Source organism: Cnephaeus nilssonii, assembly GCF_951640355.1.
Source record: "Cnephaeus nilssonii genome assembly, chromosome: X".
In the NCBI taxonomy this organism is placed as follows: domain Eukaryota; kingdom Metazoa; phylum Chordata; class Mammalia; order Chiroptera; family Vespertilionidae; genus Cnephaeus; species Cnephaeus nilssonii.
The window spans coordinates 48,457,401-48,478,921 of NC_137071.1; the positions used below are offsets into that span (position 1 = coordinate 48,457,401).

Here is a 21,521-nt window from a genome sequence, read left to right on the forward strand (position 1 = left end):
GGACTGAATACTTTATCCAGCAAGGCTATCATTCAAAATTGAAGGGGAAAAAAGGAGCTTCACAGACAAAAAAAAAAAAAAAAAAAAAGGCTAATGGAGTTTATCAGTATCAAACCAGTAATGCAAGACGTGCTAAAGGGACTGTTGTAAAAAGAAGAAATAGAAAGGGAAGAAGGAACACAGGCATAAAGAATAAAAATGGGAAAAAACAAGTACCTATCAATAATAACCTTAAACGTAAATGGATTGCATGTGCCAGTTAAAAGACATTGGGTGACTGAATGGATAAGAAAACATGACTCATATATGCTGTCTACAAGAGACCCACCTCAGAACAAGGGACTGACACAGACTGAAAGTGAAGGGATGGAAAAATATCTTTCAGGCAAATGGAAATGAAAAAAAAAAAAAGCTGGGGTAGCAATACTTATATCTGACAAAATAGACCTCAAAGTGAAGGCCATAACAAGAGATAAGGAAGGCCACTTCATAATACTAAAGGGATCGATACAACAAGAGAATATAACTCTGATAAACATATACACACCCAATGCAGGAGCACCCAAATACACACACACACACACACACACACACACACACACACACACTTCTGGAAGATATCAAGGGAGAAATCGACAGCAATACAATCATAGTAGCAGACTTTAATACCTCACTGACATCACTAGATAAATTCTCTAGACAAAAAATCAGCAAAGAAACAGCAATCCTAAATGACTCACTAGATTAGATGGACTTAATTGACATCTTCATAACATTTCACCCCAAAGCTACGGAATATATATTCTTCTCAAGTGCACATGGGTCATTTTCAAAGATAGAACACATATTGGGACATAGGCAAAATCTCTCCAAATTCAAGAAGACTGAAATCGTATCAAGCATCTCTTTTCAGATCACAATGGTATAATATTAGAAATCAAATATAATAAAAACAATAAAAAATTCAAACAGTTGGAGGATGAATAGCATGCTATTAAACAATGATTGGGTTACAAAATAGATCAAAGAATAAATTAAAAACATCCTGGAAATGAATGACAATGAAAACAAAACAATCCAAAACCTATGGGACTCACTGAAAGCAGTCCTGAGTGGGAAGTTTATAGCATTACAGGCCTACCTCAAAAAAAAACAAGAAAAACTGGTAATAAATTATCTAACTCTACAACTTAAAGAATTAGAAAGAGAGCAACAAGAACAGCTGCCAAAAAGGAGATATATGTACTACTACTTGTTATACTTTAAATAATAAAATAAAATTTAAAAAAATGAAATGAAATAAAAGAAAAGAAAAAGAAAAGCCCAGAGTGAGCAGAAGGAAGGAGATAATGAAGATCAGAGCAGAAATAAATGACATAGAAAAAAAAAAAACAATATAAAAGATCAATGAAACCAAGGGCTTATTCTGTGAAAGGATAAACAAGATGGATGAACCTCTAGCCAGGCTCACCAAGAAGCAAAGAGAGAGGACTCAAATAAACAAAATCAGAAATGAAAGAGGCAAAATAACAAGAGACCCTACAGAAATAATAGGGATTGTAAAAAAAAAAAAAATACAATGAACATCTCTACTCCAACAAACTAAACAACCTAGAGGAAATAAGCATATTCCTAAAAAAAAAAATAGGACCTTACAAAATTCAATCAAGAAGAATAAAAAATCTCAACAGGCTGATAACTAACAAGGAAATTGAAGTAGTAATAAAAAAGCTTTCAGACAACAAAACCTGGGGCCAGACAGCTTCACAGGAGAGTTTTACCAAACATTCAAAGAAAAATGAAAACATATCCTTCTCAGACTATTCCAAAAAATTCAAGAGGAAGGCACACTTCTAAGCTCTTTCTATGAAGCCAGTATTACCTTAATCCCAAAACCAGATAAAGATACTATAAAGAAAGAGAATTACAGGTCAATATCCCTCATGAATATAGATGTTGAAATCCTCAACAAAATTCTATCAAATCAGATTCAGCATTACATTAGAAAGATCATATACCATGACCAAGTGGGATTTATCCTGGGGATGCAAGGATGGTACAATATCCCTAAATCAATAAACAGGATACATTACATAAACAAATTGAGAGATAAAAATCACATAGTCATATTAATTGATGTAGAAAAAGCATTTGACACAATCCAACACCCTTTCTTGATAAAAACCCTCAACAAAATGGGAATCAAGGGATCATACCTCAACATAATAAAAGCCTTATATGACAAACCTACATCCATCATCATACTCAATGGGCAAAAACTAAAATCATTTCCCCTATGAACAGGAACAAGACAGGGATGCCCATTTTCACCACTCTTGCTTGAGATAGTACTGGAAGTGCTAGTCATAGCAATCACACAAGAAGAAGAAATAAAAGGCATCCAAATTGGAAAAAAAAAGAAGTAAAATTTTTATTTTTTGCAGATGACATGATATTGTACACAAAAAGTCCTAAAGACTCTATCAAAAATATGTCAGAACTAACAAATGAATTCGGCAATGTAGCAGGATACAAAATTAACACCCACAAATCTATGCCTTTTTTTATTCACCAATAATGAACTCACAGAAAGTGAAACTAAAAACAAAACAAAACAAACAAACAAACAAAAAACAATCCCATTTACTATTGCATTAAAAAAAATTAAGATACCTAGGAATAAATTTAACAAAGGAAATAAAGAACCTGTACTCAGAAAATTCTAGGATGCTAAACAAAGATATAGAGGAAGACATAAACAAAGATATAGAGGAAAATTCTAGGATGCTAAACAAAGATATAGAGGAAGACATATAGAGGATGCTAACAAAGATATAGAGGAAGAATATACCGTGTTCATAAAATGGTAGAATCAACATCATTAAAATGTCTATGCTACCCAAAGCAATCTACAGATTCAATGCAATCCCCATTAAAATACCAACAGCATACTTGTTTCAAAGACCTAGAAGAAACTCTCCAAAAATTCATCTGGAATTAAAAAAGACCCCAAATACCTGCAGCAATCTTGAGAAAGAACAAAGTTGGAGGGATCATAATACCAGATATCAAGCTATACTACAGAGCCACTATTCTCAAAACTGCCTGGTACTGGCACAAGAACTGACATATAGACCAATGGAAGAGAACGGAGAACTCAGAGATCGACCCAAGCCATTATGCTCAATTAATATTTACAAAGGAGGCAAGAGCATACAATGGTGTCAAGAACATCTCTTCAATAAATGGTGTTGGGAAAATTGGACAGATACATGCAAAAAAATGAAACTAGATCACCAACTTACACCATACACAAAAACAAACTCAAAATGAATAAAGGACTTAAATATCAGATGGGAAACCATAAAGATCTTAGAAGAAGCCATAGGCGGCAAAATAGCAGACATGGACCCGGGCGTTTGTTTGCCAGAAGCTTTTAGACGACTGCTTCAATTTCTTCCATAGTTACTGGACTGTTGAGCTGTTTAGATGCTTCCTGATTGAGTTTTGGAAGGTTATATTTTTCTAGGAATGTGTTGATTTATTCCAGGTTGTTCAGTTTGTTGGAATAGAGATATTCATAGCATTTTGCAATAATCTTTTGTATTTCAACGGGGTCTGTTGTTATTTCACCTCTTTCATTTCTGATTTTGTTTATTTGGGTCCTCTCTCTTTGCTTCTTGGTGAGCCTGTCTAGAGGTTTATCAATCTTGTTTATCCTTTCAAAGAACCAGCTCTTGGTTTTGTTGATCTTTTTTATTGTTTCTTTGGTCTCTATGTCGTTTATCTCCGCTCTGATCTTTATTATTTCCTTCCTTCTGCTTACACTGGACATTTCTTGTTGCTCTCTAACTCTTTGAGTTGTTGGGTTAGTTAATTTATTACCATTGTTTCTTGTTTTTTGAAGTAGGCTTGTAGAGCTATGAACTTTCCTTTCAGGACTGCTTTTGATGTGTCCCATAGATTTTGGATTGTTGTGTTTTCATTGTCATTTGTTGCCATGATGTTTTTTATTTGTTCCTTGATGTCTTTGGTAACCCAGTCATTGTTTAATTGCATGCTGTTTAGTCTCCATGTGTTTCATTTCTTTTGATTGTTTTTATTGTAGTTGATTTGCAGTTTTATGCCACAGTGATCTGAGAAGATGCTTGATATGGTCTCTATCTTCTTGAATTTGGAGAGACTTTGCCTATGTCCTAACATATGGTCTATCTTTGAAAATGACCCATGTGCACTTGAGAAGAATGTATATTCTGTGGTTTTGGGGTGAAATGTTCTGAAGATGTCAATTAATTCTCTCTGGTCTAGTGAGTCATTTAGGATCGATGTTTCTTTGCTGATTTTTTTTTTAGAGGATTTGTCCAGTGGTGATAATGGTGTATTAAAGTCTCCTACTATGATTGTATTGCTGTTAATCTCTCCCTTGATATCCTCCAGGAGTTTTTTTATGTATTTGGGTGCTCCTGTATTGTGTGCGTATATGTTTACCAGAGTTATTTCTTCTTGTTGGATTGCTCCCTTTAGTATTGTGCAGTGGCCTTCCTTATCTCTTGTTATGTCCTTCCGTTTGAGATCTAATTTGTCAGATATAAGTATTGCTACCCCAGCTTTTTTTTTTTCATTTCCATTCTCCTGAAAAACCTTTTTCCATCCCTTCTCCCTCAGCCTGTGTGCGTCTTTTTTTTCTGAGGTGGGTTTCTTGCAGACAGCAGATATATGCCTCTTGTTTTCTTATCCAATCTGTTACCCTATGTCTTTTGATAGGGGCATTTAATCCATTTACATTTAAAGTTATTTTTGATAGGTATTTATTCGGCACCATTTTTATTCTATACACCTGTGTTTGTTCTTCGTTTTCTAGTTTTTTGTTTTTTTTTGTTTGTTTGTTTGTTTTACAGGTGAACCTTTAGCATTTCTTGCATTGCTGGTTTGGTGGTGATAAATTCCCTTAGCCCTTTTTTGTCTGTGAAGCTTCTGATTTCACCTTCAATTTTGATTGATAGCCTTGCTGGGTACAGTATTCTTGGATTGAGACCCTTCCCTTGCATGACTTTGTATATTTCATTCCATTCCCTTCTGTCCTGACGAGTTTCTCTTGTGAAATCAGTTGCTATTCTGATGCGGGTTCCTTTGTATGTAACTTTCTGTCTCTCTCTGGCCACTTTTAAGATCCTTACTTTGTCGTTGGTGTTTTCCAATTTAATTATAATGTGCATTGGCGTCGGTCTTTTGGAGTTCATTTTGCTTGGGACTGTGAGCTTCTTGGATTTGTGTGGGTTTTTTCTTCCTTATATCAGGAGAGTTTTCTGTCATTATTTCTTCAAACAGGTTTTCTATTCCTTGCTCAGTTTCCTTTCCTTCTGGAACCCCTATTATGCGAATGTTGTTTTGTTTTGTGCTGTCCCAAATTCCCTTAGGCTCTCCTCCTGCTTTTTCACTTTCTTTTCTAGAAGCTGCTCTACTTGGGTATTTTTTTCCATCTTGTCTTATAGCTCACTGATGCAGTCCTCTGCTTCTTGTAGTCTATTCTTGATGCTTTCTATTGAATTCTTTACAGCAGCGATGTCATTTTTCACTTCTTCTTGGTTCCTCTTCATTTCCTCTTGGTTCTTACTCATATTGTCGAATTTGTCTTCCATCCTTTTCAGCCACCTTATGACCATTTCTCTGAATTCTTTCTCTGATAGGTTGCTGGCCTCTAATTCGTTTACTTCCTTTTCTGGTGATGCCTGATTTTCTTTCTTTTGCGGGCTGTTTCTTTGTCTCCCCATGGTCTCTCTTCTCCAGATGTCTGGTTATGTAGTTCTCTCTCTCCTGTGTTGATTTAAAGGCACAAAATACACACAACCAGGTACAACACTCAAGGAACTGAACAGCGATGTATTCACAATATCAATAATCTCCAATAAAGGTGAACACCAGAGCAAGGTAAATTAGGGGATAGGAGAGAAAGAAGAGTAAAAAGAAAGTAAGGAAAAAAAAGGAATGTCGACAATGAAATCGGGGAAATGAGAAAAAAGAACAAGAGAGACTAGAATGAGACTAAGAGAGAAAAGAGGAACAAACTATATATATCAGGAGAGAACTCCAATAGAACAACCACTGATCACAGCAAATGCCAGCAAGAAGTACCTGGTGATTAATACAACCTACAATACCAACTAATATCAAGTGAGGTAAGGGATGACAGAAGTGAAAAACAAACAAAAACAGAGCAAACAAAAAAAAGAATAAGCAAAACAATCTCACAAAAAAAGCATAAAAATTCGATATAATCAACATTCAAGCAAACAACAACTAAAGACAGAGAGAAAAACATTTTTTTTTTTTAGTTAAGACAGTGAAGAGAGAGGTGTGTATGTACTTGGAGCAGGGGATTGGAGATTCGATATATAGGTAGGGTGAAATTTTAGCAGGTGGTAAACAGAAAGAATAGGGAAAATCTAGAGCAGGAAAGGGTCAAGATAAACAGGACACCAAAAGGGGAAAGGTTAGGCAGAGAGTGATGGCATAAAGGTAGAGTTGAGGTAGAATAAAACGATGGTGAAGGAAAGGTGAAAATATACTGTAGAACACTAATCCCAAAGTAAAATAAAGAGAAAATAAAATGACACTTAAAAAAAAAAATAAAAAGACCCAAAAATAAATATAATAAAAAAGGTAAAATAGTAGTAGTAATAATGTTGATTGCAAATAAAAATGTAATAATTAAAAAGGTAAAATCAAATGAGGAAAAAAAATAGTTTAAGTAAATGATGCAAAAAAATGAAAATAAAAAAATTAAAAATTTATTAAAATAAAAAATAATGTGCATTAGTTAAGGTCATTCACTTCCTTTGTTGTTCTGTTTGGCACGCCTGTTTCCCAGTCTGGACAGTGTTGCAGTTCCCTGCGTTTCACTGCTCCTCAGTGTTGTAATTCAGTCTTGATTTTTAAGCAGGGGGTGTCTTAATTTCTGGTGTTCCTTTATTTTTTATTAGACCAGAGTAAATTTGTGATTCAGCCTCTGGGTGGCAGTGTTTCTGGGTTGACTTCCAGTACTCTAAGGCCTCTCTAGCCTTTTTACCTCTATGGCAGTCAATACCGGTTTGTAGAGGCTGGTGGGCAAGTTCAAGTTGACTGCACACCCCTGAAACTCCCAGTGTAACCCTCCGCATCAGATCAAAACCGATTGCTCTTTAGAGATCCCCCCTGTTATCAGCTCTGAGGCTCCCTTCCACAATCACAGATCACACCGGCCCCAACAGCCACAGGGACTAGAACCTCACTCTATCCCTGGAGAAATCTGACCTTTCTGTGGTGGAGTGAAGAGCGTCTTTGAGTCCAAGCATTCGCGCCTCCTGGGTTCGGTGATCTTGGGCAAACAGTTGTTGGGCGGTCGCCGCAGTTGTTGATTTTCAGGCCTTGAACAAAGTCCACCTTCCCTTTCAAGATGGCAAGATTTCGCTGTCCGTGCCCGTAGCTCTGGGAGGGGACCCAGCCGCCGTGGGGGCTGCCCTGTCAGGGGAACCCCGTCCAGCAGTCCCCCACCTTCTCCTGGCATTCAGCTGTTCCTCAGCTTGCTAACAAACACTCCCAGTGCGACCCTTTGCTGTTCTCTCTTTCTGCTCCAGGACCAGGCTGGGAACACATCTGCCTACTCTGCCGCCATTTTCTCCTCTACTGCAGGTTTCTCTTTTATTAGATAGGATTATATTATGATCAAAGAGGATTATTTTTATTCTTTGTGTTAACAGTTAAATGTAACTCATAAATAACATACCTCTGTCAGAATTGCCTTCCATGACTGCAATCTTGAATAGATAAAATTGAGTGAAAATATTTCCAGGATCAAGATGTTCAGCTTCTGCCACTGCTTCTTTAGCCTGAAAAAAAAATGGATCTCTTTTATAAAAGCTTTAAGGAAGACCTTACTGTATTGTGCTAATATTACTAACATAGTTAAAATGGCTAATTTGTACTCAAAGAAAAGTCGTGAAACTAAGAAAAGTCTTTAAATAACTGTTTTCTGTGTTGTTTTTTTAATCTTCACCTGAAGATATTTTTCCCATTGAGTTTTAGAGAGAGTTGAAGGAAGGGGGAGAGACAAAGAGAGAGAAACATTGATGTTGGTCCTGGGGATCAAGCCTGAAACCCAGGTACATGCCCTAGACCAGAATTGAACCAGACAACCTTCAGTCTGCAAGCTGACTCTCTATCAACTGAACCAAAATAGCTAAGGCAAGAGCTGTTTTTCTTTAAATGCTAAAGACATAGTGATTTCTGCTTCTGAAAATAATATGCACTATATATGTATAATATTCTTTTAATTCCAACAGTGACTGACAATATATGCAAAGTAATTACCGGAGGAGAAGCAAGATGGCGGTAAAGGTAAACACCTATACTTGCTGACTCTCACAACCACATCAAAATTACAACAAAAAGGCAGAACAATTAGCACCCAGAATCGTGGGAAAGCTGGCAAAGTGGAAATTCCACAACTAGAGTGGTGAAAAAATCGCATTGAGACTGGTAATAGGTGCGAAGGTGCAGCAAGTGCTGGCACCTGAATGTGCTGCTCTTTTAATCAGGAGGGAGATACAAGCTCCCACTTGCTCTGAACTCCAGTTCCGGGCAAGATTCTAGGGGACCCTGACACATATGGGGAGAAACTGGACTGTCTGGCATCGGGACAGGAATGTGAGGGCAGCTTTCCCTCAGAGGTGCTCGCAGCGAGTGTGCGGGATGCGGAGACCCGGCGACCTCTCTGGTGTAGGGCTGACTGGCAGCCATTACTGTTTGCTCTGCGCTGGTGATTCCCAGAGACCCCACCCCACCCAATTTACAACCCCACCCAAGCTGTGAGCAGCAGCTTTTGCATATGAATGGCTGATCCTTTCTCTGCCTAAAACCTGTCAAACCACAGCTGGGTCAGAGAGCCCCAGAGCTTCCAAAAGAAGGCCCAAGGTCCGGCAGCAGCAGCCTGACTTGCTTCACAGCTGGGCCTCGTCTGGGCACTTCCAAACCACATACAAAGAGGAGGAATCTGCAGATGTCTCTGTAGCTCCTGCTGGGCGGACCCGGACAGTGGCTAACCTTGCACCTTCTTGGAGATCCAAGAGCCAGTGTACCCAGGGGTCAGAGTGATACCATACCGGATTACAACTCTTCACATTCGTAAGAGACACACTCAAGGGGCAGAATCAGTGATCAACAAAGCCCCACTGAAGCAATTCCTGCCCCTTAAGGGTGTCTCCTGTGCAACAAATCTTCCAGTGTAGACACAGGTGGTCATCACAGCCAATTGGCCTGGAGGTCAATTTTTCCCAGTGATTCCAACAGCAGTCAAGGGTTAACTACAACAAGACTGTGCAACAGCCCACAAAGGGGTGCACCAAGAGCGTCCACCTTAGGTGACTGGGGAGGCTGAGACACTGGGCCCTACAGGACACCTACCACACAAGGTCACTCTATCAACTCAAGGAGACGTAGCAGCTACCCAGTACATAGAAACAAACACAGGGAAGCAGCCAAAATGCGGAGACAAAGACACAAGTCACAAATGAAAGAAATGGATGAAAGCAAAATACTGGATATAGAGTTCAAAACCACGGTTATAAGGTTACTCAAGAATCTTCTAGAAACCTCCAAGAAATTTAGTGAGACCCTCAAGGATATGAAAAAGGACCAATCAGAAATTAAGTATACAGTGACTGAAATAAAGAATAATATATAGAGATCCAACAGCAGACTAGAGGATGCCAAGTATCAAGGCAAAGATTTGAAATACAAAGAAGCAAAAAACACCCAACCGATAGAGCAAAAAGAAAAAAGAATCCAAAAATATGAAGATAGCATAAGGAGCCTCTGGGACAACTTCAAGCATACCAACATCAGAATTATGGGGGTGCCAGAAGAAGAGAGAGAGCAAGATATTGAAAATCTATTTGGAGAAATAATGACAGAAAACTTCCCCTACTTGGTGAAAGAAATAGACTTACAAGTCCAAGAAGCACAGAGAAACCCAAAAAAGAGGAATCTAAAGAGGACCACACCAAGACACTTCATAATTAAAATTCCAAGGGAAAAATACAAAGAGAGAATCTTAAAAGCAGCAAGAGAAAAACAGTTAGTTACCTACAAGGGAGTACCTATATGACTGTCATCTGATTTCTCAACAGAAACTATGCAGGGAAGAAGGCAGTGGCAAGAAATATACAAAGTGATGAACAGCAAGAACCTACAACCAAGATTACTCTAACCAGCAAAGTTATCATTTAGAATTGAAGGTCAGATAAATAGACAAGAAAAAACTAAAGGAGTTCATCACCACCAAACCGGTATTATATGAAACTAGAGGCACGGTGCATGAAAGTCGTGCATGGGGGGGGGAGGGTGCATCCCTCAGCCAAGCCTGCACCCTCTCCAATCTGGGACCCCTTGAGGGATGTTCAACTTCCCTCTCACAATCCAGGACTGCTGGCTCCCAACCGTTTGCCTTCCTGCCTGCCTGACTGTCCCTAATCGCTTCTGCCTGCCAGCCTGATCATCCCCTAACCACTCCCCTGCCAGCCTGATCTATGCCTACCTGCTCCCCTACTGGCCCGATTGCTCTTAACTGCCCTCCCCTGCAGGCCTGATCCCCCACAACTTCCCTCCCCTGTAGGACTTGTCACCCCTAACTGCCCTCCCCTGCTGGCCTGGTTGCACGCAACTGCTGTCCCCTGCAGGCCTTGTCACCCCCAATGCCCTCTTCTGTAGGCCTGTTCCCCCCCATCTGCCCTCCCCTGCCAGCCTGGTTCCCCCAACTCCCCTCCCCTGCAGGCCTGTTCCCCCCAACTACCCTCCCCTGCACACCTGGTCGCCCCCAACTGCCCTCTCCTGCAGGTCTGGTCCCCCCCAACTGCCCTCCCTTGCAGGCCTGGTCCCCCCCAACTGCCCTCCCCTGCCGGCCATCTTGTGGTGGCCATCTTGTGTCCACATGGGGGTGGCCATCTTTGAACACATGAGGGCAGCCATCTTGTGTGTTGGAGTGACAGTCAATTTGCATATTACTCTTTTATTAGATAGAATGCTGAAGGGTATTCTCTAAGAAGAGGAAGAAAAAGGTAAAGATAAAAATTATGAACAACAAAGTAAGAACAAATACATATCTATCAACAAGTAAATCTAAAATTCAAGTGAATAAAAAATCTGAATAGAATTAACTGGTGAATATAATAGAATCAGGGGCATAGAAAGGGAGTGGACTGACAATTCTCGGGGAGAAGGGGGTGTGGAGGGTGGGGGAAGAGATTGGACAAAAATCTTACACCTATGGACGAGGATAATGGGGGGCGTAAGGGCATGGGGGGTGGGAACCGGGTGAAGGGGAGCTATGGGTAAAAAAAGAGGAACAACTGTAACAATCTGCACGAGAAACATTTATTAAAAAAAAAGAAAAAGAAAGAAGCAAAAACATAACAACATAAAAATAAGTGGAAAAAATATATATATTTGTATATAAAAAAAACCAGATACAAAAACAAAACAAAGTAATTACCAAACAAAACTTAAGATAAAGTGAGTTTCCAGAGAAATAAGCAGAGAATTAATGCCAGGGGTTTTTTTTCTGGGTGACATTAGTAAATCCAGGAAAATGTTAACTTTACTTTCAATGGATCAAACTAGGTCAGGGAAACAGAGATCAAGGCCCAAGAAGTTACACTCTCAAAGCTAAGGGCAAACCAGAAGTAAACACACTCCACCAATATCCCCAGGGGACAGCAAAAAAGTAACCTTAGCTATGAGAAGAATGCAACAAAATAAATGTGATACATCACAGTAACAAAATGAAGGATAAAAATCATATGATCATATCACGATTCATAAATTGCATTCAACAAAATCCAGCACCTCTTTTTGATAAAAACTGTCAGGAAAGTGGAATAGAGGGATCATACATCAAAATAATAAAGGCTATATAGGAAAACCTGCAGCCAACGTCATACTTAATGGACAAAAACTAAAAGCATTTCCCTTAAGAACAGGAACAAGATAGGATGTATGCTCTTACCACTCTTATTCAACACTAGAGGGCCAATGCACAAAATTCGTGCAAGAGGCTTGGCCCCCACCGCTGTGGTGGCCCGGGGCCTCTGCCTTGGCCCCAGCCTGCCATGGCAGCCGCCTCGGCCCTTAAAGCCCCTGCTTCATCCGGAAGGATGTCTGGTCTAATTAGCATATTATGCTTTTATTATTATAGATAGTACTGGAAGTCCTAGCCATAGCAATCAGAAAAGAAGAAAAAAATTAAAGGCATAAAAATTGAAAAGAAGGAAGTAAAACTGTCATTATTCTCAGATGACATGATATTGTATATAGAAAACCCTACAGAATCCACCAAAAAATTACTAGAGTTAATTAAATGAATTCAGGAGATCCAAGATGGCTGCCAATGGGACTGCAGGCTGCTAGATAGTGTGAGAATGAGAGAACGAAAGGAGAGTGCTTGGATGTGTGGGGAGTGTCAGTATTTGTGAGTGAGGGACAGATATACTCCAAGGGACTGTTGGGAACTGGCAGACCAGCCCCCCCCTCCACCCCCCGTGACCGGGCAGTCTCTACTGAGGCTGAAATCTCTCCCGGAGTGGCTGGCTCTGCCGCAGAGGCTGTGGCATTTTGAAGGGGAAACAGCTGTGATCCGAGACTGACTGTGATCGGAACACCAGCCTTACCTTCAACCGGGGAGATATCAGCTGCCTCCAGGGACCTTACAACCACAATGTTCAGGGACCAGTTACCTCAGCTGCAAATCCAGGAACACCGGAACTCCAACCTCCCTGACCACGGGCACCTGGGAGGTCTGCTCATGGGGAGACAAATGTGTGAATTTGCAGAAGGGCCCTGCGCCATCTCACAGAGCCGAAGGAACAGCTGAATCAAAGAGCACCCACCTGGAATTGGCGAATTAAACACAGCTGGCATTGCCTAAAGAAAGGTGAGATCTGGAATCCAGGCAGAGGAAGAAATGCTTGCGCAAGCGCAGTGGGAACTAGAGCCTCAGAGAAAGACTGCCCTCCCACCCCCGCAAATCTGCGGCTGTTGGGATCAGTGTAGCCTTCGAATGTGGACGTGGGTCCACAGAGCTGCTGGCAGAATGGGATTCTAGATATTAACCCAAAGCTGGACTGGACCCAGAAAGGCAGCCTCAGAGTCGCACAGAGTTGTGCACAGAAATGCGCGCAGAACCATAGTACAGAGGCCTTTTAGTCCAGGATATTAAGACAGAAACATGGCCACCCAGGGGTGGTAGCAGAAATTGACTCTTGTGTGCAAAAACAACTAAAAACAGACTGAGAACCAAAAAGAGCAGAGAGATCCCGCTGGCTTGAAAATAGGGTTGTTGCTTACGATATCAGGGAATTTCAATACTGTGCTGACTACCTGCAAGGAAAAAGACATGCCAACAGAACAGTGGAGGAAGTGAACGACCTTCACTACTTCACATTTTTATTTTTTATCTTTTACTTAAGAAACTAATTTTTTTCTCTCACTCGATTTTACCTTATTTTTTATTATATTTTTATTTTTAACTATTAGCATTAATACTATTATTTTACCCTTTTAAAAAAGTTTTATGTTATTTTTCTTTATTTTATTTTATTTTGGGATTAGTGTTATACATTCTATTTTGATTTTCCCTTTAGCATTATTTTACTCTATCTCAATTTTTCCTTTATGCCAACACTCTCTTCATCACTTTTCCCCTTTTTTGGCCTGTTTCTCTTACTCTGTTCCTGCTTTAGTTTTTCTCTACCTTTTCTTTTTACATGCTGTTAAACATTGATCTTACTCATACATCTAATTTCCTCTCCCCCGATCCAAACCCATATACACTTCTCTCTACGCTTTCTTCAATATCCAAATTCTTTTTCCTTTTTTTGTCTTTTTCTTTCTGTCTGTCTTATTGTTGTTTGTTTGATTATTGGTTGTTTTGGTTTTGTTTTGTTTGTGTGTTTGTTTTGCTTCTGTTTTTCCTCTCATCACTTGTTCTTTTCTTCCACTAATAGCTTAACTAATTCCAATAATCAACTCAGGCCTATCTACTCTCTATCCTCCTTTTCCAATAGTATACAAATACATAGATTGATAGAGTAAAGAAGGAGGAAAATTTTATATATATGTGTGTGTATATATATATTTTTTCATACATATATATATATTTTTTCTTTTTTTGTATTTAGTTTCTTACTTTTCTTCTTATACACCCATTCTCTTTCTATCTCCTCTAAACTGAATTGTGGCTATTTCCCCATTCATTCAATTCCTTGACCTTGCCTCCTGGAAATAAGCTCTGCCTCCTCAGATTCATCTGGGTGTTTGTTGTTTGAAGATTTGTTGTTTGTATTTTCTGAATTAGTTGTTGTTTTATTGGACTTTTCTCCCCATATACATATTGTTTTCCCCTTCTTTTTCTCTTCTCTCTCTTTCTCTCTTACATTTTTTCCTTTTCTCAATATCATTTTTGCATTAATCTCTATTCCCTAATTCTATTTTCTCTGGTCGTCACCTTTAGTTAGGGGGATTAGTATCGTGAATACATTTGTGTTTGGAGCCCTGTGCATTCATGTCATGTTGTGTTGTATTTTATGCCTTTAAGTCAATGCAGGAGAGAGAGAGCTATATAACCAGACATCCAGAGAGGAGCGATCATGGGGAGACAAAGAAACAGCCTGCATATGAAAAAAAGGAGGAATCACCAGAAAAGGAAGTAAATGAAATGGAGGCAAGCAATATGAAGGAGAAAGAATTCAGAGCAATATTCATAAGGTTGCTGAAAAGGATGGAAGACAAATTCAACAATATGTTTAAGAACCAAGAGGAAATGAAGAAGGACCAAGAAGAAATGAAAAATGACATTGCTGCAATAAAGAACTCAATAGCAAGCATCAACCGTAGATTAGAAGAATCGGAGGACTGCATCAGTGAGCTAGAAGACAAGGTAGGAAAAAATACACAAGTAGAGCAGTACCTAGAAAAAAAAAACTTTAAAAACAGGAGGAGAGCCTAAGGGAACTTTGGGACAACATGAAACAAAACAACATCTGCATAATAGGGAAGCCAGAAGGAGAGGAACTGAGCAAGGAACAGAAAACCTGTTTGAAGAAATAATGACAGAAAACTTCCCTGATATCGGGAAGAAAAAACCACACAAGTCCAAGAAGCTCACAGAGTCCCAAACAAGATGAACCACAAAAGATTGACACCAAGACACATTACAATTAAATTGGCAAACACCAATGACAAAGTAAGAATATTAAAGGCTGCCAGAGAGAGACAGAAAGTTACCTACAAAAGATCTCCCATCAAACTATCGACTAATTTCTCAATAGAAACACATCAGGCCAGAAGGGAATGGAATGAAATATACAAAGTCATGCAAAGCAAGGATCTGAATCCAAGAATACTGTACCAAGCAAGGCTATCAATAAAAATTGAAGGTGAAACCAGGAGCTTCACAGACAAAATAGGACTAAGGGAGTTTATTACCACCAAACCAGCCATGCAAGAAATGTGAAAGGGTCTGCTATAAAAAGAATAAATAAGAAGGCAAGAAGGAACAGAAGCATAAAGAATAAAAATGGCAACAAACAACTACCGATCAGTAATAACTTTAAATATAAGTGGATTAAATGCCCCAATCAAAAGACATAGGGTAGCTGAGTGGATAAGAAAACATGACCCTTGGGGAGGGGTAATGGTAAGATATGTACACATATAATACCTCAATAAAAAAAATGATAATAAAAAAAGAAAACATGACCCATATATCTGCTGTCTACAGGAAACCTACCTTAGAACAAAGGACTCACACAGACTGATGGTGAAGGGATGGAAAAAAGTTTTTTTAGGTGAATGGAAATGAAAAAAAAAAAGCTAGGGTAGCAATACTTTTATCCGACAAATTAGACCTCAAAGTGAAGGCCATAACAAGAGATAAGGAAGGCCACTTCATAATACTAAAGGGAGCAATTCAACAAGAAAATATAACTCTGGTAAACATATATGCACCCAATACAGGAGCACCCAAACACATAAAAAAACTTCTGGAGGATGTCAAGGGAGATATTGACAGCAACAAAGTCATAGTAGGGGACTGTAATACCCCACTAACACCACTGGACAAATCATCTAAACAAAAAATCAGGAAAGAAACAGCAATTCTAAATGACTCACTAGATCAGAGGGAATTAATTGACATATTCAGAACATTTCACCCCAAAGCCACAGAATATACATTCTTCTCAAGTGCACATGGGTCATTTTCAAAGACAGATCACATATTTGGAAACAGGCAAAGTCTCTTCAAATTCAAGAAGATAGAAATCATATCAAGCATCTTCTCAGATCACAATGGCATAAAAGTAGAAATCAACTAAAATAAAAACAATAAAAAAATCAAACACATGGGGGCTAAATAGCATGCTTTAAACAATGATTGGATTACCAAAGAGATCAAAGAATAAATTAAGAGCATCATGGCAACAAATGACAATGAAAACACAACAATCCAAAATCTATGGGACAAAGTGAAAGCAATCCTGAGAGGGAAGTTCATAGCTCTGCAGGCCTATCTCAAAAAAACAAGAAAATATGGTAATAAATTATCTAACCCTACAACTCAAAGGGCTAGAAAGAGAGCAACAAGAAAAGCCCAGTGTAAGCAGAAGGAAGGAAATAATAAAGATCAGAGCGGAGATAAACGACATGGAGACCAAAAAAACAATACAAAAGATCAACAGAGAAAAAACAGCCTCCGAGAGCCAAGATGGCGGTGGAGTTGAACGGCTGATCTGTTGCCTCGCATGGCAGTTTCGGAAATACAACTAAAAGATGGACTGGTGAGCGCAGCGACTCCTGCTTGTGTCTCCCCAGGCCGGGTGGCTGCTCCTCTCAGTCAGCACCTCAGCCGGGGCCATGGGCTCGTCGGCGGCCGCGGCAGCTGCTGTGGCGACGGCCGCGGACTCGACGCAGTGGCTCTCGGTGAAGGAAGAGACCATCTTTCTGCAGGAAGGGCTCATCTGCGTCACCGACCTGGCTGAGCTGCCCAGTGAGATCCTCGGGGCCCCGGTGGCCGCCGACACCGACTTGGATGATTTTTATGATTTCCCGTCTTACATTCAAGTCCTTTAGCCATTTTGAGAGAGGAGAACCAAGAAGGTGGCAAAGTTAAAAAAATGAACTGCGCCGCGCACAGCAATTTCAAAAATACAACTGGAGGACAGAGCATCTGCCACCCAGAACCACAGGAGAGGTGGCTGAATGGTGGATTTACAACTAAGAGGGAAGAGGAAAGAGCAAACTTGGAGGGGATGAGGTGCAGAGGCGCGAGGGTCGGGCTGGTGGTGGGGGAAGGGACGTGCGGATTTTTTTCCAACCCTAGGGGAGATTAGCTCCCCATCACTCTGAAATCCAGCTTCTGGGGACGCACAGGAGACCCAGACACCTGCGGGGAGAGGCTGGACTCTCGGCCTTCATGTCGGAGAGTGGGAGTAACTTCCTTGCGGAGGTGTGCCCAGCAATCAGTGTTTGCTGCGCTGGAGTGTGGGACGACGGAACTTGGAAACGCGGAAAACAGAAAAAGCAGACTTGCAGCCATTACGGTTAGCCACGCCATGGCCTGGTGGCGCCCTGAGACCCCGCCCCACCCTGAGACCCGCCTCGCCCTGGGACCCGCCCCGCACGTTTTGCAGGCCCACCCGGGCTCCAAGCAGCGGCTTTTGCATGTGGGTGGCCTGCCCTGTGGCAGCTTGACCAGATGAACTGCGGTTCCAGTCGGACTGCTCCAGGGCCGCTCAGGCAGGAGGAGGAAACTACAGTTTTTGCTGTAACTCCTGCTGAGTGGCCTCAGACAGTAGCTGACCTACACTCCATTGGAGACCCTGAAATGAGGGCATCTAGTGGTCGGTGTGAGATGACACCAGATTTCAACCACTCCCATAAGGGATACATTCAAGAGGCAGACTCAGTGAGCGCCAATGCCTTGCTGCACCAAGACCCAGCACATAAACATGTCTCCTGCACAGCAACTCTTCCTTTATAGACACAGCGAGTCCTCACAGCCAATTGGCCTGGAGGAAAATTCCTCCCAGTGACACCAACAACAATCAAGACTTAACTACACAAAGGAGGACCAACATGGAGGCATAGGGCGGACGCCTGATTGTTGCCTACCACAACAATTTTGAAACTACAACGGGAAAACAGAGCAGACACCATCCAGAACCACTGGAGGGCTGGCTGAGCAGATGCTCTACAACTAGAATAAAAGAGAGGGGTATGCGGGATGATGTTGATGCTGGTTAGCCAAAGATCAAACTTTAAGAACTACGGCTCAGGCGACACAATGGCGGCCTGGAACGTGCTCGGCGCAGTTCCCCTGGCAGTCTCCGGCTGAGGGGACGGCTCCACTCGCTGCTGAGCACGGACAGACGAGCCCCTGGGAGACATGGGGTAGGAGACTCCGCACTTGCTGACCTCCGAGGCCTTCAAGAATCTCAACGCCCCGGAAGCGGCCAGGTGCGCACGCTCGACGACCGGCCACCGCTGCAGACCCAAGCACCGACGCAGCGACCCCGGACCAGCCCACCACCGCGCGCTGGGCACACCGGAGCTTCACCAAGCCCGCCGCCCAACGAGTTCTGTGGCAGCTGCCCCAGAGCTCTGAGAAAATGGCCGAAGGAACTGATGAGAGGGAATTGACCAACAGGAATTGGGATCAAGAAGACGAAGCCCCGCTGGGTCCCGGGTCCGGGTGAGGCCGCGCGCCCCTGGGTCCGGGTGAGGCTGGGACCTGGGTCAGGGTGAGCCTGGGTCCTGGGTCTGGGCAAGGCCACATGCCCCTGGATCTGGGTAAGGCCGCACGCCCCTGGGTCCGGGTGAGGCTGGGTCCCGGGTCCGGGCGAGGCTGCGCACCCCTGGGCTCAGGTGTGGACACACGCCCCTGGGTCTAGGTGAGGCCTCATGCCCCTAGGTCTGGGAGAGGCTGGGTCCCAGGTCCGGGTGAGGCTGGTTCCCAGGTCCAGGTGAGGCCGCACGCCCCTGGGTCCGGGTGAAGCTGGATCCTGGGTCCAGGTGAGGACGTGCGCCCCTGGATCCGGGTGAGGCCATGCGACCCTGGGTGTGGGAGAGGCCACGTGCCCCTGTGTCCGGGTGAAGCTAGATCCCGGGTCCGGGTGAGGCCGTGTGCCCCTGGATCTGGGTGAGGCCGGGTCCCGGACCCAGGTGAGGCCATGCTCCCCTGGGTCTGGGAGAGGCCACACGTCCCTGGGTCCAGGTGAAGCTAAATCCCGGGTCCGGGTGAGCCCGTGTGCCCCTGGATCCGGGTGAGGCTGGGTCCCGGGTCCGGGTGAGGCCGCGTGCACCTGGGTCCAGGTGAGGCCACACGCCCCTGGGTCTGGGAGAGGCCACGCGCACATGGGTCTGGGTGAGTCCATGTGCCCCTGGGTCCAGGTGAAGCTGGATCCCAGGTCCGGGTGAGGCCGTGTGCCCCTGGATCCGGGTGAGGCTGGGTCCCAGGCCCAGGTGAGGCCACGCGCCCCTGGGTCTGGGAGAGGCATGCGCCCCTGGGTCCGGGTGAAGCTGGATCCCGGGTCCGGGTGAGGCCGTGTGCCCCTGGATCCTGGTGAGGCTGGGTCCCGGGTCTGGGTGAGGCCGCGCGCCCCTGGGTCCGGGTGAGGCCATGCGTCCCTGGGTCCGGGTGAGGTCACGCGCCCCTGAGTCTGGGTGAAACCGTGCCTCTGGGTCCGGCCGAGACCAAACCAGAGGGAATCGAACCTACATTACCACCATTTGTCCACCATCCAAAGCTGAAAAGTCAGTGCCGACATGTATACATAAGGAACTGGTGGACATTGAAATTGGGTCTCAAAAGAACTGTTGGTCCAGAAAGAAACTCACTACAGACTGATTCATTTGCCTGCCAGCGTAACTATTATTGCTCGTCTCACATTCAGTTCTTATAAGTATATTTCTAGTGACACATGATCTCGCTCATCTAGGGGAAATGATGAACAACATAGACTGATGAACAAGAACAGAACCAGAAACAAGGAGGCATCGATCGGACTATTGGGCCTCAGAGGGAGGGTAGAGGAGGGTGGGGAGAGGGGGGAGAGATCAACCAAAGGTCTTGTGTGCATGCATACGAACCTAACCAATGGTTAAGATCAACTGGGGGTTAGGGCATCCATGGGGAGGGGTGTGGGATGAGAATGGGGGGATGAAGACAAATATGTGACACCTTAATCAATGAAGAAATGAAAAAATAAAAAAAGATCAACAAAACCAAGAGCTGGTTCTTTGAAAGGATAAACATGATTGATGATCCTTTGTCCAGGTTCACCAAGAAGCAAAGAGAGAGGACCCAAATAAACAAAATCAGAAATGAAAGAGGTGAAGTAACAACCAATCCCACAGAAATACAAATGATTATGAAAAAATACTATGAACAACTCTCTTCCAACAAAATGGACAACCTAGATGAAATGGACATATTCTTAGAAAAATACAAGCTCCCATATCTCAATCAAGAAGAATAAAAAAACCTGAATAGGCCGATAACTACCGAAGAAATGGAAGCAAGATAAAAAATCCTCCAGCAAACAAAAGCCCTGGTCCAGACAACTTTACAGGGGAGTTCTATCAAGCATTCAAAGAAGAACTAAAACCTATACTCCTCGGACTATTTCAAAAACTTCAAGAGGAAAGCACACTTCCACGCTTTTTCTATGAAGTCAGCATTACCATAATTCCAAAACCAGATAAAGACACACACAAAAAAGAGAGAGAGAGAGAGAGAGAGAGAGAGAGAGAGAGAGAGAGAGAGAACTAGAGGCCAATATCCTTGATGAACATAGATGCTAAAATCATCAACAAAATACTAGCAAATCTGATTCAGCAATATTTTAGAAAGATCATACACCATGACTAGGTGGGATTTATTCTGGGGATGCAAGGATGGTACAATATCCACAAATCAATAAATGTGATACATCACATAAACAAACTGAGAGACAAAAATCACATAATCATATCAATTGATGCAGAAAAAGCATTTGACAAAATACAACAACTTTTCTTAATAAAAACCCTCAGCAAAGTAGGAATCAAGGATCATACCTCAACATAATAAAAGCCTTATATGACAAACCAACAGCCAACATCATACTCAATGGGCAAAAACTAAAACAATTTCCCCTAAGAACAGGAACAAGACAGGGATGCCCACTCTCACCACTCCTGTTTGACATAGTACTGGAAGTATTAGCTACCGCAATTAGGCAAGAAGAAGAAATAAGAGGCATCCAAATTGGAAAAGAAGAAGTGAAGCTGTCCTTATTTGCAGATGACATGATATTGTACGTAAAAAACCCAAAAGATTCCATCAAAAAACTAATAGACTTAATAAATGAATTCGGCAATGTAGCGGGATACAAAATTAACGCCAAGAAATCTATGGCATTTCTATACACCAACAGTGAACTTACAGAAAGAGA

The 21,521-nt window shown here is 42.3% G+C and overlaps 1 protein-coding gene across 1 annotated transcript in view; it reads right to left on the reverse strand.

The window, feature by feature from the left end:
* Window positions 1-21,521, reverse strand: part of TEX11 (testis expressed 11) — a gene marked incomplete at both ends in the record, with an annotated part of 446,038 nt that overhangs the window by 137,608 nt on the left and 286,909 nt on the right. Inside the window, one exon of the mRNA XM_079764448.1 lies at window positions 7,763-7,865. Within this exon, the coding sequence (XP_079620574.1) occupies window positions 7,763-7,865 (103 nt within the window). The remainder of the gene's footprint in view (window positions 1-7,762; window positions 7,866-21,521) is intronic.